The following is a 25,247-nucleotide window of genomic DNA, read 5'->3' on the forward strand; positions in this document are numbered from 1 at the left end:
TACAATTTTATATTTATTATCAAAAATAAAGTAAATTTTTTAAATTACAATAAAATAAATTTCACATTAGCATTTATTAGATACCTACCAAAGTAATTTACAGGTAAATAATAAATTCATAATTTTCATTTATATTTTACAAAGCGAAAGGAATCCATTAGAATTTAAATTCAAATTCCATCAAGTACCTTTGGTCGATAATATTAATGTAATCCATTTATATCAAAATATTATAAAAATGGCAAGAACATGGCATTTTTATATTATACTAAAATCAATCACATTTGGTTCCAAGATATTCCTTTTTTTGCCAGTAAACAAAAATACGAGTGTATACGGCGGAGCAACGGGATGCTGGTTTGACCTGGAACAATGCAAGAAGACTGGCGAGTGACAGGGATTCTTGGAGGCGCCTCGTGGTATCAATATGCTCCAACTAAGGGGCGGATATGGCCGAAGAAGAAGAAGAAAATAAACAACCAATGCTGCCAGAAATCTATTTGTCATTTGCAAAACCGAGAAATTAAAAAAGAGTTGGCAGGCATCATGATAAGATTGAGGACCATTGGTTTTTGATGCAGCTATAGGACATATTATTATTATTGGTTCCAATAATGTAGGTACCTTAATTTTATTTAAGGCTATACCTCAGCTGAGGCATGGTCTAAAAAGATCGTGACTAGGCGATGCGCGGGTCGCGGGTGCAAAAAACGCAAGCCGAACGAAATATAATTAGTCATAAAAGTTCAACATGCGTCCTTTTTATGTTATATTTATTATTATATTCGTAATAATAATAATATATTCATTGAAATGTTTTCTTTTTTAAGTACATACGTAAAGTTATTTAGTCATCTTTAAACGATTTAAGAATATTTTCATCCGACGCAATGACAACACGAATCGACGTGCAGACACCTCGACTATCGCTCTCTGAATGGCAATGCAGCCGTAATTTCGTTCCACATCAGTGTTGCCATCTTTTCAAAGTGGACTTATAGTACAGAGCCTACAAAATTATAGTATTTGGGGAAAAAATATAGTACGCGTTGTTATGTGTTGAAAATGTATAGGTTTTTTGTGTCTCAGAAAAAAAATAACGGAGAATTTGAGAAATTCCGAGACCCCTTTTTATTTAGGTAGGTACCTCTTCCGACCAAAAATGCTTACCGAAGAATTCAAAAAAATTCATTTTAAACCAAAGTCAAGGTTTTTTTTACGTTTTTCGAGCAATTCTTTTCCCCAAGTTCTCCAAATCTTACATTGCGAAATTATAGTACTTTGCACCAATCTATCGAACGAAAATATCGAAATTTTAGGACTTTTACATGTTTTTTCCGATATTCAAAATTATAGTATTTTGGGCGTACTATACCTGTTTTATATCGTACATAGTACGCGGACCAAGGCCTGAACAAAAACGATGCATGAGTGCGAGTGAGAAAGTGTTCGGCACCCTTACAATCTCTGCGACACGCGCTAGAGTAAGATAAAAGGTCTACATATGTGTGAGCTAGTTTCCAAAAATGTTGCTAGCAAATCGTGGTGAAACACTTTACATAGCGTCGATAACCTGCGAGCTCGTGTTGCTAAAATTGCTATTTTTGTGTTAAACATAAAGTCAGTGATAAATATTTTTAGTTAATTAAGTAGAAAATATGGTTCTGTGTGTTGTATTAAAATATGGTAGCCGTACTGATAAGCAAGAAGATGGTATTACGTTTCATAGGTAAGTTGATACATGTTCGTGATAATTTATTTGTATATTATTATATATTTTAATATCAGTGACCTAGTGTTTCTTTAAAATAACTTAAATTATGGATATCTTTATCTAATGGTTGCATTTTGACCGCTTAAAAATACTATATAACGTAAAAAAATAGAAAATTATATTTTAATTCTGAGCGTCTAGTGCGAGCACTTTGGGCGAACACTAGCGAAATGGTCTATGGTCTCGAACATTTGTAGACGAATGCGTTCGCTCGCCCACAAACCAAACGCAAGACACGCGGATTCATTTAGCAATGCAACGGGTGGCGTCTAGATGTATCTATAGTCTATGACGCGGACCAAAATTATAGTATAAATACTATAATTATAGTACGGTTGGCAACACTGTTCCTCATAAAATGGTGAGATGTAACAATTGATTTTAAAATTAATAGGTAATTTATTTCACTTTGTTTCGGTCCATTCAAGCATAATAAGTATAAAGTTGCGCCACTCCCCTTGTTCCAGCATATCTTGCCAAATCAGCCTGTGAGCCTACATTTAGCTTACCATTACCTACTGTTGTCAGGGCTCGAAATGGACCGGAACGCACCGGAGAGCCGTTCCGGTTCATAAAATCTCCAAAACTATCGCTCCGTCTCGTGAAAATATTAATTTGACCGCCTGAGCTAGATATGTCATATAATAAAAAATCTAACAGACTTATTTTTATAAAATACATAGTTTACAATTAGATAACAACGTTAATATTTTCATAATATTATCGAGCGCTCTGGTTCGTAAAATTTTCCATTTCGAGCGCTGACTGTTGTAGTATTGGCATAATACCTATAGCCAAAATAACAAAATTTTAAATTGTGCCACATCTTGACGTTCTGTTTTATTTGTGGCCCTAATTAAACTCTTATTCTTGTATAATTTATTATAATAATTGTTATAATTTTCCTATGTATATTTTTTGCACATTATTTTTTTGTATGAAAATTTTGGTAAGATAGGGAAATTTTTGGTCTCAGTGAGAGAAATACTAGAAATAAATGACTTCTGGCAGCACTGAGCACCTTCTCAATGGCGCCGAGTGACGCAGGAAAGTGTCAAGGGGGGGATGAATAATTTAATGAGTAATCACTGTAGAAGTCAGTTTTTCGATATTGTTTGTATCTTATCGTCCAATTTACTTCGATATACTTTAAGGCAGTGATTGCACAGATCGTAACCCATCATGGCCCGGGAGTACGACCACATTTTTAAGTTACTGATCATCGGTGACAGCGGTGAGTGGGCGAGGTCTCCGAAATCTCTTTATCTTTGACAATTACCTCGACGTTTTCGGGTTGTCAGAACCATCGCGAAAGTCTTCTAAAGGATCCTTTTCTTTCAGGTGTCGGCAAAAGTTCGCTGCTGTTGAGATTTGCCGACAATACGTTCTCCGGAAGTTATATTACGACCATCGGTGTAGACTTTAAGATAAGGACTGTAGAAATAAACGGGGAGCGGGTCAAACTCCAGATATGGGACACGGCGGGCCAGGAGAGGTTCAGGACGATCACCAGCACGTATTACAGAGGAACCCACGGCGTGATAGTCGTCTACGATGTCACCAGCGGAGATTCTTTTGCCAACGTGAAGAGATGGCTGCACGAAATCGATCAAAATTGCGATATAGTTAATAAAGTTTTAGGTAAGTCCGCATTCTATTCCATTGTGAAACATTTCAAGTTGCATGCAATATCAATAAAAACTAATTTTGGCATGACCACTGTCATCTGTGATGCGTCAAGTGGCCAACTGTCAGATGGGCTGTCATATGGATTTCTGACAGGTGGTTACATATTTTTTTACATTTGAATACAAAAACTTTAAAAGAAGCCTTCTACACTAGACGGAGTCTAAATATATCGTCTCTGTTCTGGCAGAACACACTAACTGGAGAATACTAGTTTTGAGTAATTTGACTTTGAAGTTGTTAAAATGTTTGAAATGGTCTATCATGTGAGTTTATTAAGTAATCGTAAAAAGGATGACTTTAAAATAAAGACTGTTTATTTATTAAGAAGGTTTCCAGACGGTAAAGTTTGAAATAAGGAACCTTTTGGTATAACTAACTCAATATGTAATTTTTTCGAATTAGATTCTTCTGCCAGAAGTGACGATATAAAAGTGTACTTGAAAAAAAAAGACTTACTGTTAAAATTAGTTCTAATTAATTTCGCAATGAGGATTCATTCATTCTATTTTCGCCTTTATTTGTCAAAAATCGCACGCATTTCAACACAATTTTAGATTCACTCTCTTCTTGGTCGTTCCCTCATTTTTGAGGATCGTGACCACTCTGAAATGTAGTCATTTTCTGAGCGACCAAGACTTTCCATCCCTCTCAATCTTCCACTTCGCTCAGGGCAGAGTAATGGTTGTCCCCAGTAAGCTTTCACTTGTTGCTTCAGCATTCCTAGAAAACTGGACATTGGACATACAGCGCCATACAGGTGAATGATAAGGGAGAATGAAATATACATAGGTAGGTTAGGATTTAAACCACCATATATTAAGAGCGTACATAAGTGAAACGGCAAATAATTTTCAACTGTATGTCGAACGAAATTATGGCCGCATTGCCATTCAGAGAGCGATAGTCGAGGTGTCTGCACATCGATTCATTTTGTCATGGCGTCGGATGAAAATATTCTTAAATCGTGTAAAGATGACTAAAAAACTTAACGTATGTACTTAAAAAAGAAAACATGTCAATGAATATACTATTATTATTACGAATATAAAAATAAACATAACATAAAAAGGACGCATGTTGAACTTTTATGACAAATTATATTTCGTTCGGCTTGCGTCATTTGCACCCGCAATCCGTGCATCGCCTAGTCACGATCTTTTTAGACCATGCCTCAGCTGAAGTATAGCCTTAAGTAAGAACCGTAATATTGTGGATAAATTTTATCATTATTGATCATTTGATCGATATATTGAATGTTTGTGCAATATATTCTGCCAAATGAAAGTACATTGTGGAATATTGGACAATATGTAAATATTTTTGCTTTTTATGACAGCAGCTAAGTGCAAGATTTGTATGCGAAACCTCATCATTGACATAAGCCTTTAAAACAACGATAAACCTCGCTTTATTAATCGACACGTTATATAAGACTTATTTGTCCACTTACTGGTTTAAATCATGACGTATGTATGCGTAATTCTTTACGCATTTTATTCATCTGTACGGTACACAGATGTCTGTTGTGCTAGCACCCAGTTCGCAATGCTGCATCGTCCCATTCTCAATTCATGGATGTTAAGCATACCAGTGGCGAAGGGTGGAGGTAGGCTGTTAACATAATATAACATAATAGTGTACATTAAACTTTATCAGTCATTCCTATTTGTTTTTATTGAACTAAGACTACAATTTACAGACGGTGTTGGATAGTTTTTAAAAATCAGTTAAACCTTGCCTAATCGCAACCATAATAGTTTTGGTATTTTATGGGCGATTCAACAAAATAGTGCTCACTTTTTCATTCATACTTATTTGTTTTAATTGAACTAGGAATACAATTTGCAGATGGTGTAACTATAAAAAAATTCAATTAAACACTGAAAACCAAGCCATAATAGTAAAAAATAATTGTCTATAAAATATCTAAAATTAAATAATAATGAAACGTTGTACCATCATCTTGCTTCTCACTACGGCATGGCTACTACATTTAAATATAACACAGTAAACCATCTTTTCTACTAAATTGCAATTAAAATAATTGTCGAACAAGAACGTCTTGTCCACGTGTTAAAACTGTGAACTAACAATCCCCTCCAGTGCACCTAATCGCACTTCCGTTTTCAAATGAGTAACGCTTCCAAATTTGTCATTTCATTTTACGCTCCCATGGTGTACGGATCTATCAATTTACTTTATTTGAAGCTTTTTATAATAAAAATATGTCTTAAACAATCAGGAATGATATTAGAATTATTATAAGTAAACTTTTGGTTTATTTCGAAGAAGAAAAAGAGCCGCATCTTACAGGAGAGCCGATACATTATTTAAATACATCTCTAGCTCACGTTGCCGCCATGACAAATACGTACCTGAGAAGTCTTCTCAAAATCAAATTCTTCAAATCTCTTCTCATTCACACGTCTTATGGTTAGTTTTTGTTCAAGGCTTGGTTTAAATTAAATGTGATTTCTTTTGCTAATGACTGTTAATAATTGCCATCTAATTCGTCACGCTTGAATTTCTCGTTACTTGCATTATTGAAATATTAATATTCATTTTATACATCTTACATTAGGTACGTATATATATAATATTATGATTATACTAATATTTTTCTAAAAGTTAAATTTAATTGAATTAGTTTTGAATAGAAAAATTTTGTAAAATTTTATATAATTACTGTCCATATTATCTTCGATAAATAATTGTGCTTTTAAAATTTGTTACAATAAATATTTGTAATATTATATATATATATATATATATATAGTATCAGTTGACAATGTCCCATTGAAATGGACGAAACTGATCCTGAAATTGACCGGGTCTATTACTATGTGTATTACGGACAACTGATGTATGTATGACGAGATAAACACGGCATGGGTTCTAAATAATATTTTCAAAAGTGACCTCCCTTTGTGTCGTTAGCGTAAAGTGTTCAACCAATGTGTGCTACCAGTACTGTAAGAGAAATCCAAAAATTTAAGAGTAGCGTAAAGTTTCGTGGTAAGGTACATTTTGAGCGGAATGGCCACAAAAGAAACCAATGGATAAGGAGGCAGACAATAGTACAAGATCGCCAAGCAGATGAAATGGCAATTGACTGGACATGTCGCTAGGCGAGTGGACAAATGCCACCGAGGAGCATTAAGGAGGTGTCCTAAAACCCATAAACCCAAAACTTATGTTCGGTGGATGTATGTGGCAGCGAAGAAGTATATACTGAGAAGAGTGGAAGGAGCTAAAGGAGGTCTCCATCCAGCAGTGGATCGACCCCTGCTGATGACAATCAGCCAATCAATGAATGAAAAAGTGTGCACAACTTTGTCATATCGCCCAAAATATACCAAAACTATTATGGTTTGGTTTAGGCAGGGTTTAATTGAATTTAAAAACTAACTAATACCATCTGTAAATTATAGTCTTAGTTCAATAAAAACAAATATGTATGACTAACAAAGTGTAATGTGCACTATTTATGGCGGATCTTAACGGCCTACTTCCACCCTTCGCTACTGCCATTGAGTGTTTTAATACTAAAACATATTCTTCTCTCTATGATTTTAGATCAATCTTTTTAATGCATGTGTGTGTGTGTGTTGATTCATGTCCAAAATGTGACTGTCTGTTTATCTTAAATTGCGGTAGGCGTGCACATTTGAATACAACGGCAATGTGTTGGATTATCACAATAAATAAATTAACAATGAGTGACCACTGCTCATTCTGTATGCGTATACGTTCCTCGCTTATCAGCACTGCCACAGGATGTCACGCAGTGATATAATTTTTACACTATTAGGCACTGGTTTTAATGGATGAGAGCATTTCTTTTCTTTTTCTTTTATTAAATCGAATTTAGAACGGGGGTTAGCACATTTTCATTTGTGGTCAGTGGGTCAAGGATTCGATTCCTACTCGCTGAACAAAGTTCACATTGTGGTTTTTTCAATCAATTAATACTCTGTTTTCTGTACTGTATCCGTTATCGGACATCGGCGATGATTTCGGCTATCTTTTCCCTGTCTATCACTGCTAAAAATTGAGACAGAATCATCAATGACGTTTAATTTTTTCACTGAGTTTATGTAGAGATACCCTAAGCCCGGCAGCGGTAATTTGTCGATGTGATTTTGCTGTTATTCACAAAACACATGTAACTTAATGTACCGCCCTGCAGCATCATTCACTCAACATGGGCCGCAGGGAGAATAGCAAAAAATTGCATTGGCGCATATGCAGATGCTATATTTCATTAGTTTCGATTAGCCACGTAATGAATGTCACTGTACCGCAGTGTCAAGGGGCAGAGGTAGGCAGTTAAGATTCGACATAAATAGTGCACACTAAACTTTGTCAGTCAAACGTATTTGTTTTCATTGAACAAAAACTACAATGTGTATATAAGTTTGTTAGTTTTTTAAATTCAATTTGCCTAATCCAAGACATAGTAGATAATAGTCGGAAAGTATTTGTTTATCTATACCAGGGGAGGGCAAACTTTTTGGCTGGAGGGCCAAATTCAAGAATTCAAAATAAACGGCGGGCCGCAAGTAAAATACCATTTTTAGATATACACTATTTATTACCACGAAAAATAAACATTACAAAAAAATTATTGAGAAGAATGAAACTGTTGTACATTTTTTAACATTTTTTTAAATTCAGGTGTTAATTTTGTAGTTGATATTCTCAAAACTGCTTGTAAATAGGCATCGGAGATATTTGATCCTAAAGAATTTTTATTGATGTTCATGATCGAAAATGTTTGTTCACATATATAGGTTGATCCAAAAATAACGAACATTTTTCTTGCATAATCTTTACGTTGGTCGAATTTATCTGAATTAAGGGCATTGTAAAATTTTGGAGATTTCTTCACGACAATTCTCTTAAATCAGTGTCACACTGGAGATCAATAATCTCAAGTTGTAGCTCTGTCGGTACACTATCAATATCTATTGAAAATGGATCGCGTACTATTGCTAAACAAATTTTAATCTATTGTCAATATTTTTTAAAAAAATATATAAAAAGTTATTCGTTATCAAAAGTACAATTAATGATATCGGGCCGCAAAAAAATACCCGGTGGGCCACATGCGGCCCGCGGGCCGCAGTTTTCCCCCCCCTGATCTATACAATATCTAAAATTATACCATTAAATTAAACTATACATAGCACATCGAAACATGGGCTATATTAATTGACGTTTTGTTACAGTGCATGTATAACATGACAGTGGCGAAGGGTGGAGGTAGGCTGTTAATATTAACATAAATAGTGCACATTAAAATTTGTCAGTCATACTTATTTGTTTTCATTGAACTAAAAATACAAATCGCAGATGGTGCTGGTCAGTTTTTAAAATTTAATTAAACCCTGCCTAAACCAAACCATAATACATAGTTTAGTTTTGGGCGATCCAACAAATATAGTGCACATCTTTTTAGTCATACTTATTTGTTTTCGTTGGATTAAGAATACATACATATTACATTGTTCCAAACCATAATCGATAAAAATTATTCTTCTATCTATAAAATATCTAGGATTATGTATGGTTTAATGACATAATTATTATTGATATTATATAGATTAATGAATATTTTTTAACTATTTTCTGCTATGGCTTGGATTAGGCAGGGTTTAATTTAATTTTGAAAACTAACAAACATATCTACACACTAGTCTTAGTTCAATGAAAACAAATATGTTTGACTGACAAAGTTTAGTGTGCACTATTTATGTCTGATGTTAACAGCCTACATCCACCCTTTACCACTGCTTTCCTGGTGTGGTCACACTTGTGCAACCCGGAAGAGAGATGCAGCATTTGTCAGCGGTGTTGATTTATGACCTTGCCCAGTCGAGGCGATGAAAATCGTATATTGCCCACCTACACTTTGAGTAAACCCACATCATAAATATATAAAATCTCATTGACTGAAAACTATTCCATACTAGGGAATCCAATCCTGAGCCAAAATCTTGATCCCGGGATTTTTGGATTACAATTTGACAATCCCGGTACTGGTCCCGGGATTGACATTTTTTCCAATAATTAATATAATATTTGTATATATGTTACGCCGAATGTGTGAAATTGCGTATTACATAAAATCGGCAAAATTTTGCCTATTTCATGAAAAATGCAAGCCTGTTGTCTTATTCATGAATTAGGCAAAATATCTGCCGAGTACGTGAATTCGGCAGTAATTTTTCTGCCTAGTTCATGCATTGGGAAAATTAAATAGTAGCGCTACGGTGGTATTTTTTGCAACTAAACCAAATGTGTCAAATGCTCATGCATTGGTCAAAATAGATGGTCGCGTTCCGGTGGTGTTTTTTGCAACTAATCAAACTAACCAAATGTGTCAAATATAAAAATATACCAATCAATAACTATAATGACGTTCATACCCATTTACTATGCCCAAAAATAAATCTAGGACTATAATATGGTAAGGAAGAATTTTATTAAAAGGTATTTTCGCGATTTGATTCGTGCTTGGGTATCAATCGTGCAATGGTCGATTGTTTGTTTGTGATAGTATGATTTGATATTTTGTTGACACTTGTTAGCTAACCTCAAAATGAACATTCAGTTGAATTCAGAATTACAAAACCTAACCTAACCTAATAATAATATTATATTATGTCCAATTATAACTAATAAAACCATCCGTATTAAATTTACTTTTTCTACTGTCATGTTGACAGTTTAAGAATTCCATACCCTGCCAAATTCATGCACTCGGCAGATAAATTGCGTAATTCATGAATAATGCAAGCCCGTTGCCTTATTCATGAATTAGGCAAAATATTGCCGATTTCGTGTAATACGCAATTTCACACATTCGGTGTAACATATATACATATATAAATAACGTTGATAAAATCAGTCAAAAATAAATCTAGTATAATTTATACCATAGACATTTATTGTTAATATTGTGTACGTTCAATCTTGGGAATACATAGGTTTAATGGAGTAAATAATATTGTAATATGAGGCGCCGAGTGCCAAAGGGGCTCAAGCGCCAACTTTACGATTTTTGACATTTGAATGTAGGTTTTTTCTATAAATCGATATGTATCATGCCACAAAGTCTTATCGCTCAAATAATTATAGATATTTTACAATAGAGATTTATTTTCTGTGGCATAATTGTTTTGGTCGTTATGTCGGCATGCCACAGAAGCTTATCCGCCATTATTCTATGGAGAGCGCGAGACCAAAACAGCTGTCAGATTTGTCTTATTGGATATACGTTCTCAATAGTGAAAAAAACTAAAAATGAGCTCAAGAAGGATTAGAAAAATAGTTTCGATGTGTGTTAAACCTGTAAACGGGGAAAATCACGGTAAGTTTAACATGTTTTATCCGTTTTTCTTTCACATACGCTGTTGTTTAAAATATTTTAGATTACTTTTGAAATATGGTTATTAACGTCATTTTAGTAATTATGTCCACTAAACTTTTACTTTCACGAAGGAAAATAACTCTTATTTCTAATTTCATCTTATTTTATATCCAATTACGATTAATATACACTAAAAAAAGTATTTAAAAATCACCCGAATCCTTGAGAAAAAATGATGATCTTAAATTTGAATAATGATTTTGTTATTTTGGCCAGTTTGTAGTAACGATTTGATTTGGTATTATCAATAATATTGGGTATATAGACGGTTATTAATAAAAAAACAATTCAAATGCTTTGAAATCATCGCTGCAATGTCAAAAACGTATTTAATATTATAAGGCAAATTTTATGCCAAACAAACTCATGTAACAATCATAACAAATTTGACCATTTTTTCAGTGTTTATTTGGCATAATAAAATTTGTTTATATCAAAATGTTTTTTTATTGCTATCCAAACCCTTACATTAAAACATTTTTTTAAAATGATTTATTTTTTTAAATTAATGCCATTATTTGAGTTGGAAAATGTTAATGCCACAGAAGCTTATGCAACAAAAAAAAAGAATCAAGCGCCACCTTTTTTCATTTTTCTTTATGCCAAAGGGGCTCAAACACCATTTTTTTTGGAATGGAATAGATATTTTTCATTAAATATTATTGCAAATAATACTTTGATTTTTTTAAATTTGCTTTACTTAGAAAATAATTGTCCATTTCAACATTCAAGTTTAAAATTAAAAAAATAAATTCACTGAAAACTTGTCGGCCATTTTGCAGCACTTTTGTTAAATGGCGCTTGAGCTCCTTTGGCGCTCGGCGCCTCATATAAATAATAAGAATTGAAAGTAAAACAGTTTTGTTTATTTATGAAAAGATAACAAATACAAGTTCAATTAAAATTAAAAATAACCTGTTGTGTTGACAGTAAATACAATATAAAAAAATTAAAGATTTAAGTAATGAATAATATGCCCAAAGTAATCCCAAAGCATCAAGTGTTTTGTCATTTAATCTGGATCTAATTTAGGTACCCAGGCAGCCGTGATTTTTTGTTGATTCGTCATATTTTCAAATTTCAATTGTTATTATTTTAAAAGGAGAGATAATAAATAACATTTTTATTAATGACAAATGCATTAATTTCCCTGAAAGTAGAGTTCAGATTTTAATGCATTTACATCCATTAAAACATTATGGCTACTTACAATTATTTATACTGAAAATGCTTTCTTTTTCCAGTTGGCAATAAGAATGATAACCCCGAGAGAAAGGTGGTGCTGACTGAGGACGCCCGGAGGTTCGCCGACCAGATGGGCATCCCACTCTTCGAAACTAGCGCCAAAGATAACCTCAACGTCGAAGAAATGTTCATGAGAGTCACAAAAATGGTAATTTAATATACTCTCTAAACCTTTCCAAGCCGTTGCTTTTGTAGTAAAAAAAAAAGAGACTAGCCAAAATTTACTTGACGACGGTTATTTACTTTGTTTGAATCATCAGCATGGATTTATCTACTATTCGGTAAAAGCCTCTTCACACTGATTCCATTCCTCTTGGTCTTGTGTGTTACATTACATAATTCTGCAAATTTTAACTATTTTGTCATACCAGCAGCCTATAGGTATACCTTTCAAATGTGTTTTATCTCTTCGGTAACACTGAATGACTTGATTGGTTCAGCGATTGACTCATGTGTGTATACCAGTTGTGTGCGGTGACTTTTGTGGGGATGCTGTTGAAAAGATACTTATATAGCAGTGGCAAAGGGTGGAGGTAGGCTGTTGAGATCTAACATAAATAGTGCACACCAAACTTGGTCAGTCATACGTATTTGTTTTTATTGAATTAAGACTACAAATTGCAGATGGTGTTGTTTAATTTTTTAAATTCAATTAAACCCTGCGTAAATCGAGCCATGATAGATAATAGTCAAAAAATATCTAAAATTATTCCATAAAATCATACATAATTTTAGATATTTTGTAGATAGCAGAATATTTTTCATCTATTATAGTTTGGTTTACGCAAAGGTAACATAAATTTTATAAAACTAACTATGCAACACCATTTGCAATTTGTACTTTCAATTCAATGAAAACAAATAAGTATGAATGACAAAGTGTACACTATTTTTGTCGTATCTCCACAGCCTACCTCCACTATGATGGTTTGGTTTAAAACTAACCAGCACCATCTGCAATTTGAATTCTTAGTTCGATGAAAACAAATAAGTTTGACTGACAAAGCTTAGTGTGCACTATTTGTGTCGGATCTCCATTGCCTACCTACTATATGAATCTTTAGTTACATATTAAGATCTTGTAACTAAAATTTAGTCTTTAACAGACGGACAATGCAGTAATTAAGTAATAGTATGTGGAATTCCATAAAATTGGAACATTACTGTCTGCAATGCTCCACGAACAACGTGTCATTTCTCAATCTCATTGCTATACGGCCGTCTCTTTCCGTTACAACAACTCATGGTGGAAAACTACAATTCACAATATGTAATGACTATAGATTCTTTGTGGGAGTGCTCTGCGTCAACATCATCTATGGACCGCACGCCACTGATCTATACCTTTCTTATCTTTGAAATGTTCACACAGCGTGCTTTGTCTTATAAGTTTGTGCACTATTTACTTTTCTAACGTTGTCTGGTTACGCATGTTTCAGGTGTTACGTTCGAATCAAGAGTTAAAGAGCAAGCAGAATGTCAATGCGCAGGCAGACACGGTGAACCTTCGCCGGTCGCACAAGCAGAAGAAAAAGTGCTGCTAATATTATCGGCAAGCTCGGTGGCCGTCCCGCTGCCCACCATCGCTTGCTCCCTCTAACTAAATTTATTTACTCGCCGCGCCTCCGCAGTGACCATCACTGTCAGCTGACAATCACAGCGATGTGACAGATAAGTCTCAAGTGATGTTTTCACTCTGGAACTGGACGCTCTGATCTGATGTCAGCGTACCGAATTCGAAATGAATTAAAAAGAGTTTGTTCCTTGCCAGTTATGATTTCTACCGATTCTTTTCATGTATCTTTTTCTTGTCTACTATAATTCTTCCGATACCAATTTGGAATTAATGTAAAAAGACAATTTTACCGAGATACGAGGTCTGTTCAAGAACTATCTGATCTTTGAACGGGAAAAATACGATTACTCACTTAGAGATCTAAAACCCTAAGCCACTCAAAACACACAAAATAGTCTCATTGGGATTGCATACACTTCTCCCAGCGTCCCGTCATTGTTGAAAACATTCCTGAAAACAAAACGCTTATTTGGCAGGGCTGTCGCATTCCGCATAATGTCTTGTGATTTAAATCGGGGGGGGGGGGGTCCCTTTCAGTTGCATTTTCAGCTTGGGAAACAACCAAAAACCATAAGAATCACAATGGTCGGGAGAGTATTGTAGAACCAATGAGTGCTGCAGCGTGTCAAAGAGTGTTAGCGAAGAAAGTCTAAATAAAATGAACTGGTGCTTTGCAAATTCTGCACATGGTGTATGGCTTCGTCATTTAGTTCGTTAAGAGTTCACCAAAACATGAGTCACACTCTCCACGCAATCATGCCTTAATTTGTATGATGTCTATGGCATCTCAATCTTCCAAATGGTTTCCGTTTGATGCAGAATTTGATGGAATACTGCTTCTCCAGTCATTCCGATATTTCAAGTGAAATGAAAATTTGAGGGGAACTGAGTACACTTTCTCACTCACAAACGGACTCACCATCGAAGGAGACTTTCTGTGCTTCTGCGACTAAGTTTTGGATAGTCTTTGAACAGCCCTCATATCGTCAGTCCCTATTAAAAAAGTCGGATCTGAAATTTTGTCATTTTTGGATTATTGCGTAAAAGTTATTTAAACACTTTAAACATTTATACCACAATCACAGTTTTTTTTGTTTGTTTGAAAAATTTCGAGATATTCAAGTTAAAAATGACGGATCTACCGAGATTGTCCGAATAACAATGTCGGTTCTTACCAACCGACATTGTTGGCTGGGCGTGGGTGAGTAAGATCCGTCGGATATGACAGTTGCTGCTATGTTCACCGGACAGACGGATGTTTTTATAAACGTTTAGAAAAGTTTCTATAATCCGTATTTTTATTCATTATGGCAAGCAATATGTCACAAAGGATATTTCATGAAACATCTTTGATTGCTCGTACTGAAAAATAGCATTTTGCAGATCCGACTTTTTTAATAGGGACCGATGATATAATGTAAAAACGCTGTGTTACTAACATAAAAACATATCTTCAAATCAGTTGATCACCTGCGCAGGCATTCGAAAGTCTATTCCCATTTCTATAGCAATATTGTGCATGCAGCAGGTGCTAAATTTCGTGTTAAACAGTAAATATGACTGCTAGAACAGTGATGTTAACTCAAACACGCCGTTTTTTTAGATACGTTTTTGCGTTATTAATCAGCGAATATTAAATTAAATTTTTGAGACTTACAACAGGCTTTGAAACTAAACGCTTTGTTCAAAGAATACTGTATCATCTCGGTGTTAAAAGATGGCCTATTTTTACGATTTGTGATATTCCCGCGACTTTCGGGTATGACGGTGCTTTAGGCCCTAGGCCTGATCACTGCGTGAGGCAACGGCGATAGTGTATAACCCACCCCTAGTGTCGGAATCTAATTATTAGTAACAGAGAAGACAGATATATTATTAAATAATTGTTAAGTGAGTCGAAACTGACAGCAAGTAGACGGAGACGTCACTCCAGTGGTTCCGGGATCGTCAGACAAAATTGAATGGACTGTGATGATTTAACGATGCAACGGAATGGAGTGCGGTGTTTTGGATATACATATTGTAATATATGCATGTTGATAACAGGTTTGCTTGTAGCTGTGAAGAGTTATTTATTCTCTGTGGAAAAGGAAAAGATGTTTTTGATAAATTCAAAATGAATTGAATATGACAAATGAACTAATGCGTAAAGGAGACAAAATACAAGATAATTCACATGGCGACATATAAGTTCACACACAAAATGTCCTCAACTAAAATGGCTCTCCTGAAAATTGGTGATTCTATCTTCCCTTTCCTTTTGCACACAGAATTATGACATTGTTTATTGAATCGTGTATTGTGTAATCTGATTGAGATTTCGAATAATTAGTCCGATTGCAATATTCCATATATTATTTTATATAATGCCCCTTACTTTTAAAAGAAAAATGTATGTATCTATAAAATATATTTAAGGCCTGTTTATACCAGATACATTAGAAGTCCGATTATCCGGATGTTTGACCCCATATTCCCAATTTCCCCTGGTGGGAGTAAATGGGCTTTGTGTGCTTATTTGATGTAAAAACCACGTATATACTACACATATCGATGGGTTAATCGTTAATGCACAGATGTTGTATGTCCAGTTACATATTTTTTGAAAAAAAATCATACTTTAAAGAAGATTTGAATCGATTGTAAATCATAGAAATTAAAAAGAAAATATCTCTTTTAAGATTTAAAAAACGAAAGGTAATAGAAAATATTATGTAGATAATAAGAATGAAAAATGTCGGCAACATGTGACCGCAAAGTCCCACATTGGGCCGAGCATCGCGAATGTTGGCGCCCTTTGATGCGTGTAGACTATCGCCTTACTTGGCCGAATGTCAAGAGGGAGCGCAACCAACCCAAATTGACTAAAATAAAAGATCACCCATCAATCGCGATGTTTAACCTTCGCCTTGAGTACTGCAGGCGTGTCTATAAAATAGAAACTCACGTCTACAATTCATTTCAACGATTGCCAATTAATTGGATTTTGAATATTTCACATGTAAATTGCAATTGCAAATAAGGGAAAACATGAATTCCGGACACGTACAATCAGGGTTAAAATAATTATGTATTTGAATGAGACAACATCTTTTCTAATACCCTATTTGGACTATTCTTATAACATGAATTTTTGATCCTGGACAGGTGTTTCCAGTAAAAACCGGACTTACAATGTCTGTGCAATAGCCCATTGATTTTGCATTTTACTGCAGTTGCTTTATTGTTGAATTACATAAACAGTCTCGTCACTCCGATCATTGTGAGCAATCACCAATCATAAATAACTATTCAGATACCAATTGAATCGTCTCGACATTTGTTTTGAGTTGCTAGTGTTAAAAAATATCTTTTTAATCATCTCAGTGGCTACACTGAACAGTTTATCGTATTTTCTTATTTCTATTGGAAATTATGTTTGGACAAAATAACAAGTAATAATTACATTATTATTATTTTTATTCAATATTGAATAGACACAAGATTTAAGAATGTTAAATTCTTCTTATTGAGAATAAATAGTTTTGAAAAAATCCTAGAAAAAGGTTAAGTCAAGTGGGAGTCGATCCTCAGATCTTTTACTGTTCTGAGTTACTGACGTCATCAGGATTCATATACCTAAATTAAATCATAAATATACACGCTCTTAGGGTATTACAATCAAGTTAGAGCAGCTGGCTTTGTAATCAAATTGAGGTACCCAATTAGTTACTAACACAATGTATAAACTTGGTCTAAATCTTTTTTAGAAATTTCAAAATTATGTATTTTTCAAGTAACAAGTTACTAATTGTCTTTACTATAATTTTGTATGTTTAAATAACGAATGATGTCCAGTGATGCTGAAGTTGCAGTCATTATTTCTCTATAGACTGTCGAAACAGTTTCAAAGTAACATTTTTAAAACGCAAACGGTCAGAGGGAATTGTGTCATTTTGTGTAATTTAGGCATTAGTGTGTAGAATGTAACTGTTGTGTGAATAGTTGCAACAAATCGGTGAATGCATGGCCTTAGAACCAACTGAAACTAAATAGAAATACAGTAGAATCTCACTAATCTGGTGCCGGATTACTGGAATATATGGGAAACTGAAAAATAAGAAGCACATTCGTGTCTCACGATATTACTATGGCAGTATCTGACAGGCTGAAAATTTTTAACGACATGTTCAATGTAGAGCGAAGCTTTACTGAAAGCTGTAATATCAATAATTAATGGCTTAGTATTTCATAATTATTCAAACAGATATCACTGTGCATTTAATTTTTTAGATTATGCAAATCGATGGTGGCTAGTAATTTGAATTTAAAGTCAGACGAGATAACTCGCGAAATTTGTATGTGTGCACTGTCGATCACAGCGTCATAGTGCGAGATAACTCGCTGAAGGCATAAAACCGGTTAATGGCAGCGGGGTCGAAACGGCGGGCGTGTGCCAGCGATAAGAGTTTTGAATAAACCATTAGCATGTGCAAGTCCGTAAATACTAAAATATTGAGAGCCTATTATTGGTGCCTTGATTCCAACTACAAAATCCAATTTTAATGCAATTTGATAAGAGCTATACTACAAGTTAATTTTGTCGTGATTAAGTAGGACGCAGGTGGCTAAATTGATAAAGCACATTGGCCGGAATCCGATAGAGACAGTACTGTCTGCTTCATTGGTATGTTTCTGAGGTGTTTCAAAAATTTTGAATGTTAGTAAAAATATTATCGCGAGTCCGAGAAACATGATCACCCGCCTTGCCCCATTTCAGATAGTATCAGATTATTGAGATTCTACACTATATGAAAAACTAAATCGCCTATCTGGTGCAATAACGTCATTAGTGCAAAACACACTTTTTTCAGGAGAAGCATTTAAAGATTGTGAACATATGAGACCTTTGACGAAAACTATAAGAATTACACTACGGTGAGAAGACCTATTAGGCATGTTTTTGACATTTTTTTATTTAATAGCACTTGTAACATTGTTGCACCGGATGTGCGATTAATGTAGAAACAGACATTTTTAAATTATAGTCTTTTTGCATGTTTATAGAGTGTTTTATCAAGAGTTATCACTGTATATATTATTATATGTCTTTGTATAAAACAAATTTTGTAATTAATAAGCTATTCATCAGACATTCGTTTATATTAATAATACCGTAATGATGTGTAGATAGATAAATAATTAATTAATTAATTAAATTTGGTAATCGTGGATTCCAGCAATACTGCTGCTTGTAAAGAGATGTTACCGCATTTTGTTTTTATTTTGAACAAAATAGATAAAATATTTAGTGACTATATGTACCTACTTCTGTTATTTTGAATAAAGTTTTAAATCCATAGATTAATTTTTAACGGAGCCATTATTTTTTAATCCGATTGTTTATAATCAATAATTTTCACACTATATCAAATTATCGTACTGTTATATTATATCACAGTGGCGAGGGGTGGAGGTAGGCTCAACAGATTCGACATAAATAGTGCACACTAAATTTATTGTCAGTCATACGTATTTGTTTTCATTGAACTACGAATACAATTTACAGATGTGCTGGTTAGTTTTTAAAATTCAATGAAACCCTGCCAAAACCTAATCATGATAGTTTAGGTATGCTATGGGCGATCCGACAGAAATAGTGCGCACCTTTTCAGTCATATTTATTTATTTTCGTTGAATTAAGTATATATCGTCGCCGTAGATGTTAAGGGAGCCAAGCCACAAATTTGGCGAAAATGAGTAAAGTACACAAAAGCATTTTAAAATCATCAAAGATGCAGTGGTCAATGGATTTAAGCCACAAAACTCTTTTGACTACGTTTTTTATACATTTCAATATTCAGTGGTCAAGAGATATAACACACATAACTTCTAAGATACTATTTTTTTTAGTTATTTGTACAAAATAATAAAAAGATAACACCACAAAGTATATTCTATGTTGAAAGTTTCACCGTTATATCTTTTAAAACAAAAAAGTTCAATAAAAAAATGTTACTTTTCTTTGTCACAAAATCTTTGAGTGCCTGTTTCTCAGCAATATGATTTTGTGGACTGGCTCCCTTGGCATCTATGGCGACGATATTACAGATGGTGTTGGTTTGTTTTTTAAAATTCATTAAGCCATGCCTAACCAAACCATAATTGACAAAATTATTCTTCTGTCTGTAAAATATCTAAATGGTTGGTTAAATGGCATACACTGTAGTCTTTGTTCAATAAAAACAAATACGTTTGACTGATAAAGTTCAGTGTACACTATTTATATCGGATCTTAACAGCCTATCTCCACCCTTCGTCACTAGTAGTTCAGGCATGTCCAACGTATCAATCGTGAGATAAATTTTGGTCATTCTCAACATAGGAATTTAGTTGTGAAGATCAAAAAAGTAATTTTCTAATTAACCATGAGGAAGCCTACGTGAGCTTGTCGTATCGCTTGACTCGTAATGTAACACTCACGGTCTGCCGCAGGAGTGAGAGAAAAAGAAAATGTGAATCAACGCCCTTTAAACTGAGGCGTAGTCCACATTACTGTCGCATATAGTAAACAAATTGTTTGATCATGAGTGCCCATAAGTAAATCAAAACATATCATTTTCACGACGAAATTGCCAATGAGTATTTATTTGTGACGGTGAAAGACAAGGGTTGTTTAATTTATTTCACCTCAGTGCTCTTTGCGAAATATAATATGTTCGTTTAAGTTGAAGAATGACATTAGGAGAGTGTGATTAGATCACAACCGACTTGAAGTTGGACATGCCCGTCGTAGCGACATATTTTTAATACTAATTAATTTATTTATTCACACATGCAATGTTTATAAAATCGATGTGTACTTTTAATCATTTTTAAATTCACCATTTTTATAATATGTAACATTTTTATTCCATCGTTATGAAACAATATTTTCACAATCACGCTTTTTAAAAATGAAACTCTTTGTTTATTTATTTTAATGTAACTATTTTAGATTGTTATACTAATTATTTGATTGACAAATTCATAATATATCGTCAGTTTATCTTGTAAACTTCATAAATCCAAAACAATGTGTTTTTACAGGAGACAGTAAAAACTTTATAAACTTACTACATCGGCGTAGGGTTCGATAGTTTTGCCAGAAAACTAGATATGGTCATAGTGGCGCCGAGCGAGAGGAAAAGATATTGTTCATGTAAATGCAGTCCATGATAACGACCGTAACAATTATCACATATCACTGCCTAATCGCTGCGCACTAGAAAAATACCTGTACATGTTAATTACCACTAATTTTTGTTTCAAATAAAAGTTCGAAATTTTAAAATAAGACAATAAATAAATTACGTTTTTGTGGATCGATTTCTGAAGTTCCGTAATACGTCTAATCATTTCAAAAATCAATCCACAAATACCAATGACATTATTAATGGACAACGCACTCAATACAGTCGCTAGCAAGTAGATTCGCGCATAGCGACATTCGCACATGTATAGTAGACGTCACGCAATTTCCATTATGCGATAACACGCATCGGGAATTTGTAGCAATATCACCTTTATTGTAATGGCGTGAGAACAGTGTTTCTAGTGTCAATGTTCATTTGAGCGAACCCGTTCAAACCGAACCATTCGGCAGACCCGACAAAAAGCATCGGGAATTTATAGCAATATCACCTTTATTGTAATGGCGTTAGAACAGATTATGCCATTCGGCAGACCCGACAGAAAAGTGAGTGTCATTTTTTTTCCAGATGCTTCGTCTATATTAATTTCATTGACAAATACCAATTAAATCGTGTCCATACGATGGAAAAATTTGCAAACATCAGGAATCGTTGTCATTGTGTATAGTTCGTTCTTTGTTAACATCCAACGCTCTATATATTCAGGCCGCGGTACGAAACTGAATTACAGTCATAGTGCTATAGTGCGACTTTTATATAAAGTCTTCTATGTCACATGCTCTTTGCATGTTGACTTGTCATAGTAGATACTATATCTCTGGAACAATTGAGAGGAATTAAAAGCTTTCTTTTCTGTTTCTCCTCCTCACAATACTTCTACATTCAAAATAATGCTCATTGTCTACTTCCGCAAAGGTATAAGCATTTTAATATTAATAAAGCTCCACACCGTATCGAACATACACTGAATTATGGGCACAGAAAAAGTAACTGTAGGGGGAGATTGTAGTGCCAGAAACAACCGTGGTGACGTAGACGACTTGTTATAAAAGTCGCACTATATTTATTGCTAATACTTCATATTATGCAATATGGTAAACTGATTGTTTCATATTGGAAAAAAATGGTAATATGTTAATTAATATGCACAAAATAAACGGTTACGCCATCGAATTCAAAGCTAAGCAATAACTAACACTACTATCGATAATCGCAATATAATTGACTATAGCTTGGTTAACATCTTTGGAATCTCGAAAATTAGGCAGACTTTTTTTACTGTCCTGATAAAAAATGTTGTTTTGGATTCAGATGAAGTTTACAAGATGAATTAATAATCACGATATACATTTACTCAAATAACAAGCAAAAGTTACTAACTTTTTTCTCGCTTGTCTCAAAGAACGGGGGATTTGTCTTTTATTAGTTTTAAAATTGTAACTGAGTAGCCTAAATCTAAATTTAAAATTATCAAATCAAAATTGAAAAGACTAATTTGTATTTGTATCAAAGAGAGGAAATCGTAACGGCCTAGCGCTATTTATAAATTAAAAATTAATATATTATCATACGTGTTGTGGATATGAATGTCGTAAATTACAATACATAATATTATTATTATAATTATTATTTGTAATAATTACGAGGTATGTAAAATATTTACATGATGTGCGTGAAGTTTTGTTGTAGTATGTTAATTACTATGTGATTTTTCAGTAATAATTAATTGTCTAGTTCGCAATGTTGATGGGTTTAAAAATGACAGAGTTATGAAATATTAAATTACTTTTAAGTTCTGGGCTACACTGTTATATCTGTGCAAAAATTAGAAAAAGGGATACTAATACATCCAATGAATTTTATCTTGTTACAAAACAATTGAATATTTTAATATAATGAATATTGACAAGTTGTCTTATACAGTCGAACTCGGTTATTACGATCACGGACATAGCGAGATCTCGGATGTAATGAGGAAACATTCGTTGACATTTTAGTTTATGATTTTCTCCATACATTTATTCACTGTTATAACGAGCTAATTATCGGATATACCGAGCTAAAATATCGCCAAAAATTTTCTTAAAACTGTTAATGTGTCGATCGTTTAAAAACATTTCGACCCAAAGCAATAAAATCCAACCGGACAGGATGCCACCGGGATCGTATTACGTTTATGACACTAGTTAAGTGTCGTAAGTACCTATCTAATTGGTGTTCTACTACTAGCTACTTCTCGGGTATACCGAGCAAAATTGTTAATGTGTCGATCGTTTAAACACGACTTTTAAAATCGTTTCGACCCTAAGCAATAAAATCCGACCTTGGTGTTTTCGCCAACGACATTGAAAAAGTATCCACACATGATTGAAATTATATGTAAAAAATCCAAGCTTTCAGAGCAAATTCAGTCGGTCCCATCTTCCTCGTAATAATCAAGTTCGACTGTATATGGAATAGTTTCTGGTCTAATCTTGTACACCCGTAAACTCATACTTAAGCCGGCTCTCACATCTAAACTCACCTTGTCTGCCACACAGCCATAAATCAAACCTTCTGGGAACGTCGATCCGGTGTTGCATATGAAGACAGCGCACATCTACCTTGCGACAGTCGCACGTAACCTCTCGAAACGGATATATATATATATTTGGATGCGGCAATCGGCGAGCCGGTATAGGAATGACCAATTTGTAGGTGTTCGTATGCGTTCTGGCGCCTTCGACTCGAAGCCTGAGAAGCATGCAATTTGTTGATAGCAGCACTAGATGTTTTTTTTTCAAACTAAAAAGTCGCACTCAACCAATCTGCGGAACTCCATTTGGCAACGTGTGTTTTGTCAATAACGATGACATCACATCGACGTATTGGGACACTTTGCAGGCGAGCTTAGATGTAAGAGCCGGCTAATACATAATATGCAATATATTATTTCATAGTTTTAACATATTGTAATTATGACATATCTCATGTAACTCTATGGTGGGGCTGTAATAAAATGTTTTATTAAATTTGAGATATTAAAAAAAGGTGCAATAAATAAAAAATCATTTACAGCAGTGCTCGAATGGCTGAATGGAGGAGCTAAAGTAACGTTCCTTGTTCTAATTTTACTATTATTGTTCCATATGGATCGTATGCGGTTGGGTAAATGGTTGTTTACCGTAGTTACATAATTATGTGATGCTTCTCTTTAGAAGACAAATTTTTCTCTTCCGTTATAATTTATTGTCAATTTGTGTTGCCACTCCTTGATAAACAGATATTTTAAAAAAAGAAAAAATCTCTCGCCTGTGCCGTTTTTTCCCATTGCGTTTGCTCCCTTATTGTAACATAGCCAATATAATATACATGTTAATATAATTATTATTGTCGTTTTGAAACAAAGTTTTTATTAATTCCACTGTAGGGTTAACAAAAAAATTGTATCAAAAATAATTACAAATTACTTATTATTCACTCACATTATTTAGATTTTAGGAATAAATTTATGTTTGTAAATTATTAATAGATAATAACGGATCTAAAAATTACTATTCCTAATAAACTGCAGATAATGGCAGAGTTGCATTAAAAAAGATTAAAAATCATACCCACTGTTAACAACAAGATTGTCATATTATTTATACCGTTATATAATTATATTATATTTACAAACCCAATGCTTTGTAACAAGGTATTAATGAATGTTCTTTCAAATTTCAAAGATTCTATTCTTTTCCATAACTCAATTTCAATATTACAGGGTTGTATGCAATGACATTATTAATGGACGACGCACTCAATACAGTAGCTAGCAAGTAAATTCGCATGTATATGTAGACGTCACGCAATTTCCATTATGCGATATCACACATCGGGAATTTATAGCAATATGACCTTTATTGTAATGGCGTTAGAGCAGTGTTTCTAATGTCAATGTTCATTTGAGCGAACCCGTTCGAACCGAACCATTCGGCAGACCCAACAAAAAGCATCAGGAATTTATAGCAATATCACCTTTATTGTAATGGCGTTAGAACAGATTATGCCATTCGGCAGACCCGACAATAAAGTGAGTGTCATTTTCTTTTCCAGATGATTCGTCCATATTAATGTCATTGGATGTTATATTTATGTCATTATTTTTGGCTGCATACCAGTGTTAAATAATTTTGGAGCTGGATAGAAGAGGGGCCTAAGTAAAATTGTAGCTTTCTGTTTTCAGAATCATCGATATGTTAGTGAACATCATTTCAGGCTCGTCCATAATGCTAAAAACTAACAACCTTCACCAAGCTTCAATATAGTATAATATCGCAAGTGGAAAACTACAAGGTTCTAAGTGTTTTGTCCTCGGCGAAATGAGGCTTAGAA

General features: G+C 34.0%; 1 protein-coding gene across 2 annotated transcripts; it reads left to right on the forward strand.

The window, feature by feature from the left end:
• Positions 1 to 2,780: 2,780 nt before the first annotated feature.
• Rab35 (RAS oncogene family member Rab35) lies at positions 2,781 to 16,437 on the forward strand. Of its 2 annotated transcripts, XR_015071145.1 has the most exons (5): positions 2,781 to 3,008; positions 3,116 to 3,415; positions 12,143 to 12,291; positions 13,583 to 14,245; positions 14,315 to 16,423. XR_015071145.1 is itself a non-coding variant. In XM_085950200.1 (4 exons), the coding sequence occupies exons 1-4, from the start codon at positions 2,957 to 2,959 to the stop codon at positions 13,685 to 13,687; spliced, it is 606 nt and encodes a 201-aa protein (XP_085806326.1). In that variant the 5' UTR covers positions 2,787 to 2,956; the 3' UTR covers positions 13,688 to 16,437. The 2 variants fall into 2 exon arrangements, 1 of the variants encoding a protein (XP_085806326.1); XM_085950200.1 differs by having other exon boundaries at positions 2,787 to 3,008; positions 13,583 to 16,437.
• The last annotated feature ends 8,810 nt before the right edge of the window (positions 16,438 to 25,247 follow it).

The sequence above is a fragment of the Rhyacophila brunnea genome, unplaced genomic scaffold, assembly GCF_057557595.1.
Source record: "Rhyacophila brunnea isolate RB1 unplaced genomic scaffold, BYU_Rbru_1.0 scaffold_23, whole genome shotgun sequence".
NCBI lineage: Eukaryota > Metazoa > Arthropoda > Insecta > Trichoptera > Rhyacophilidae > Rhyacophila > Rhyacophila brunnea.

Bases quoted from the DNA above. Each gene is read 5' to 3' on its own strand.
- Rab35 (XM_085950200.1), top strand. From the start codon at position 2,957: ATGGCCCGGGAGTACGACCACATTTTTAAGTTACTGATCATCGGTGAC. The intron at 3,416-12,142 runs GTAAGTCCGCAT...TTCTTTTTCCAG, and splicing joins TATAGTTAATAAAGTTTTAG to TTGGCAATAAGAATGATAAC. The intron at 12,292-13,582 runs GTAATTTAATAT...CGCATGTTTCAG, and splicing joins TCATGAGAGTCACAAAAATG to GTGTTACGTTCGAATCAAGA.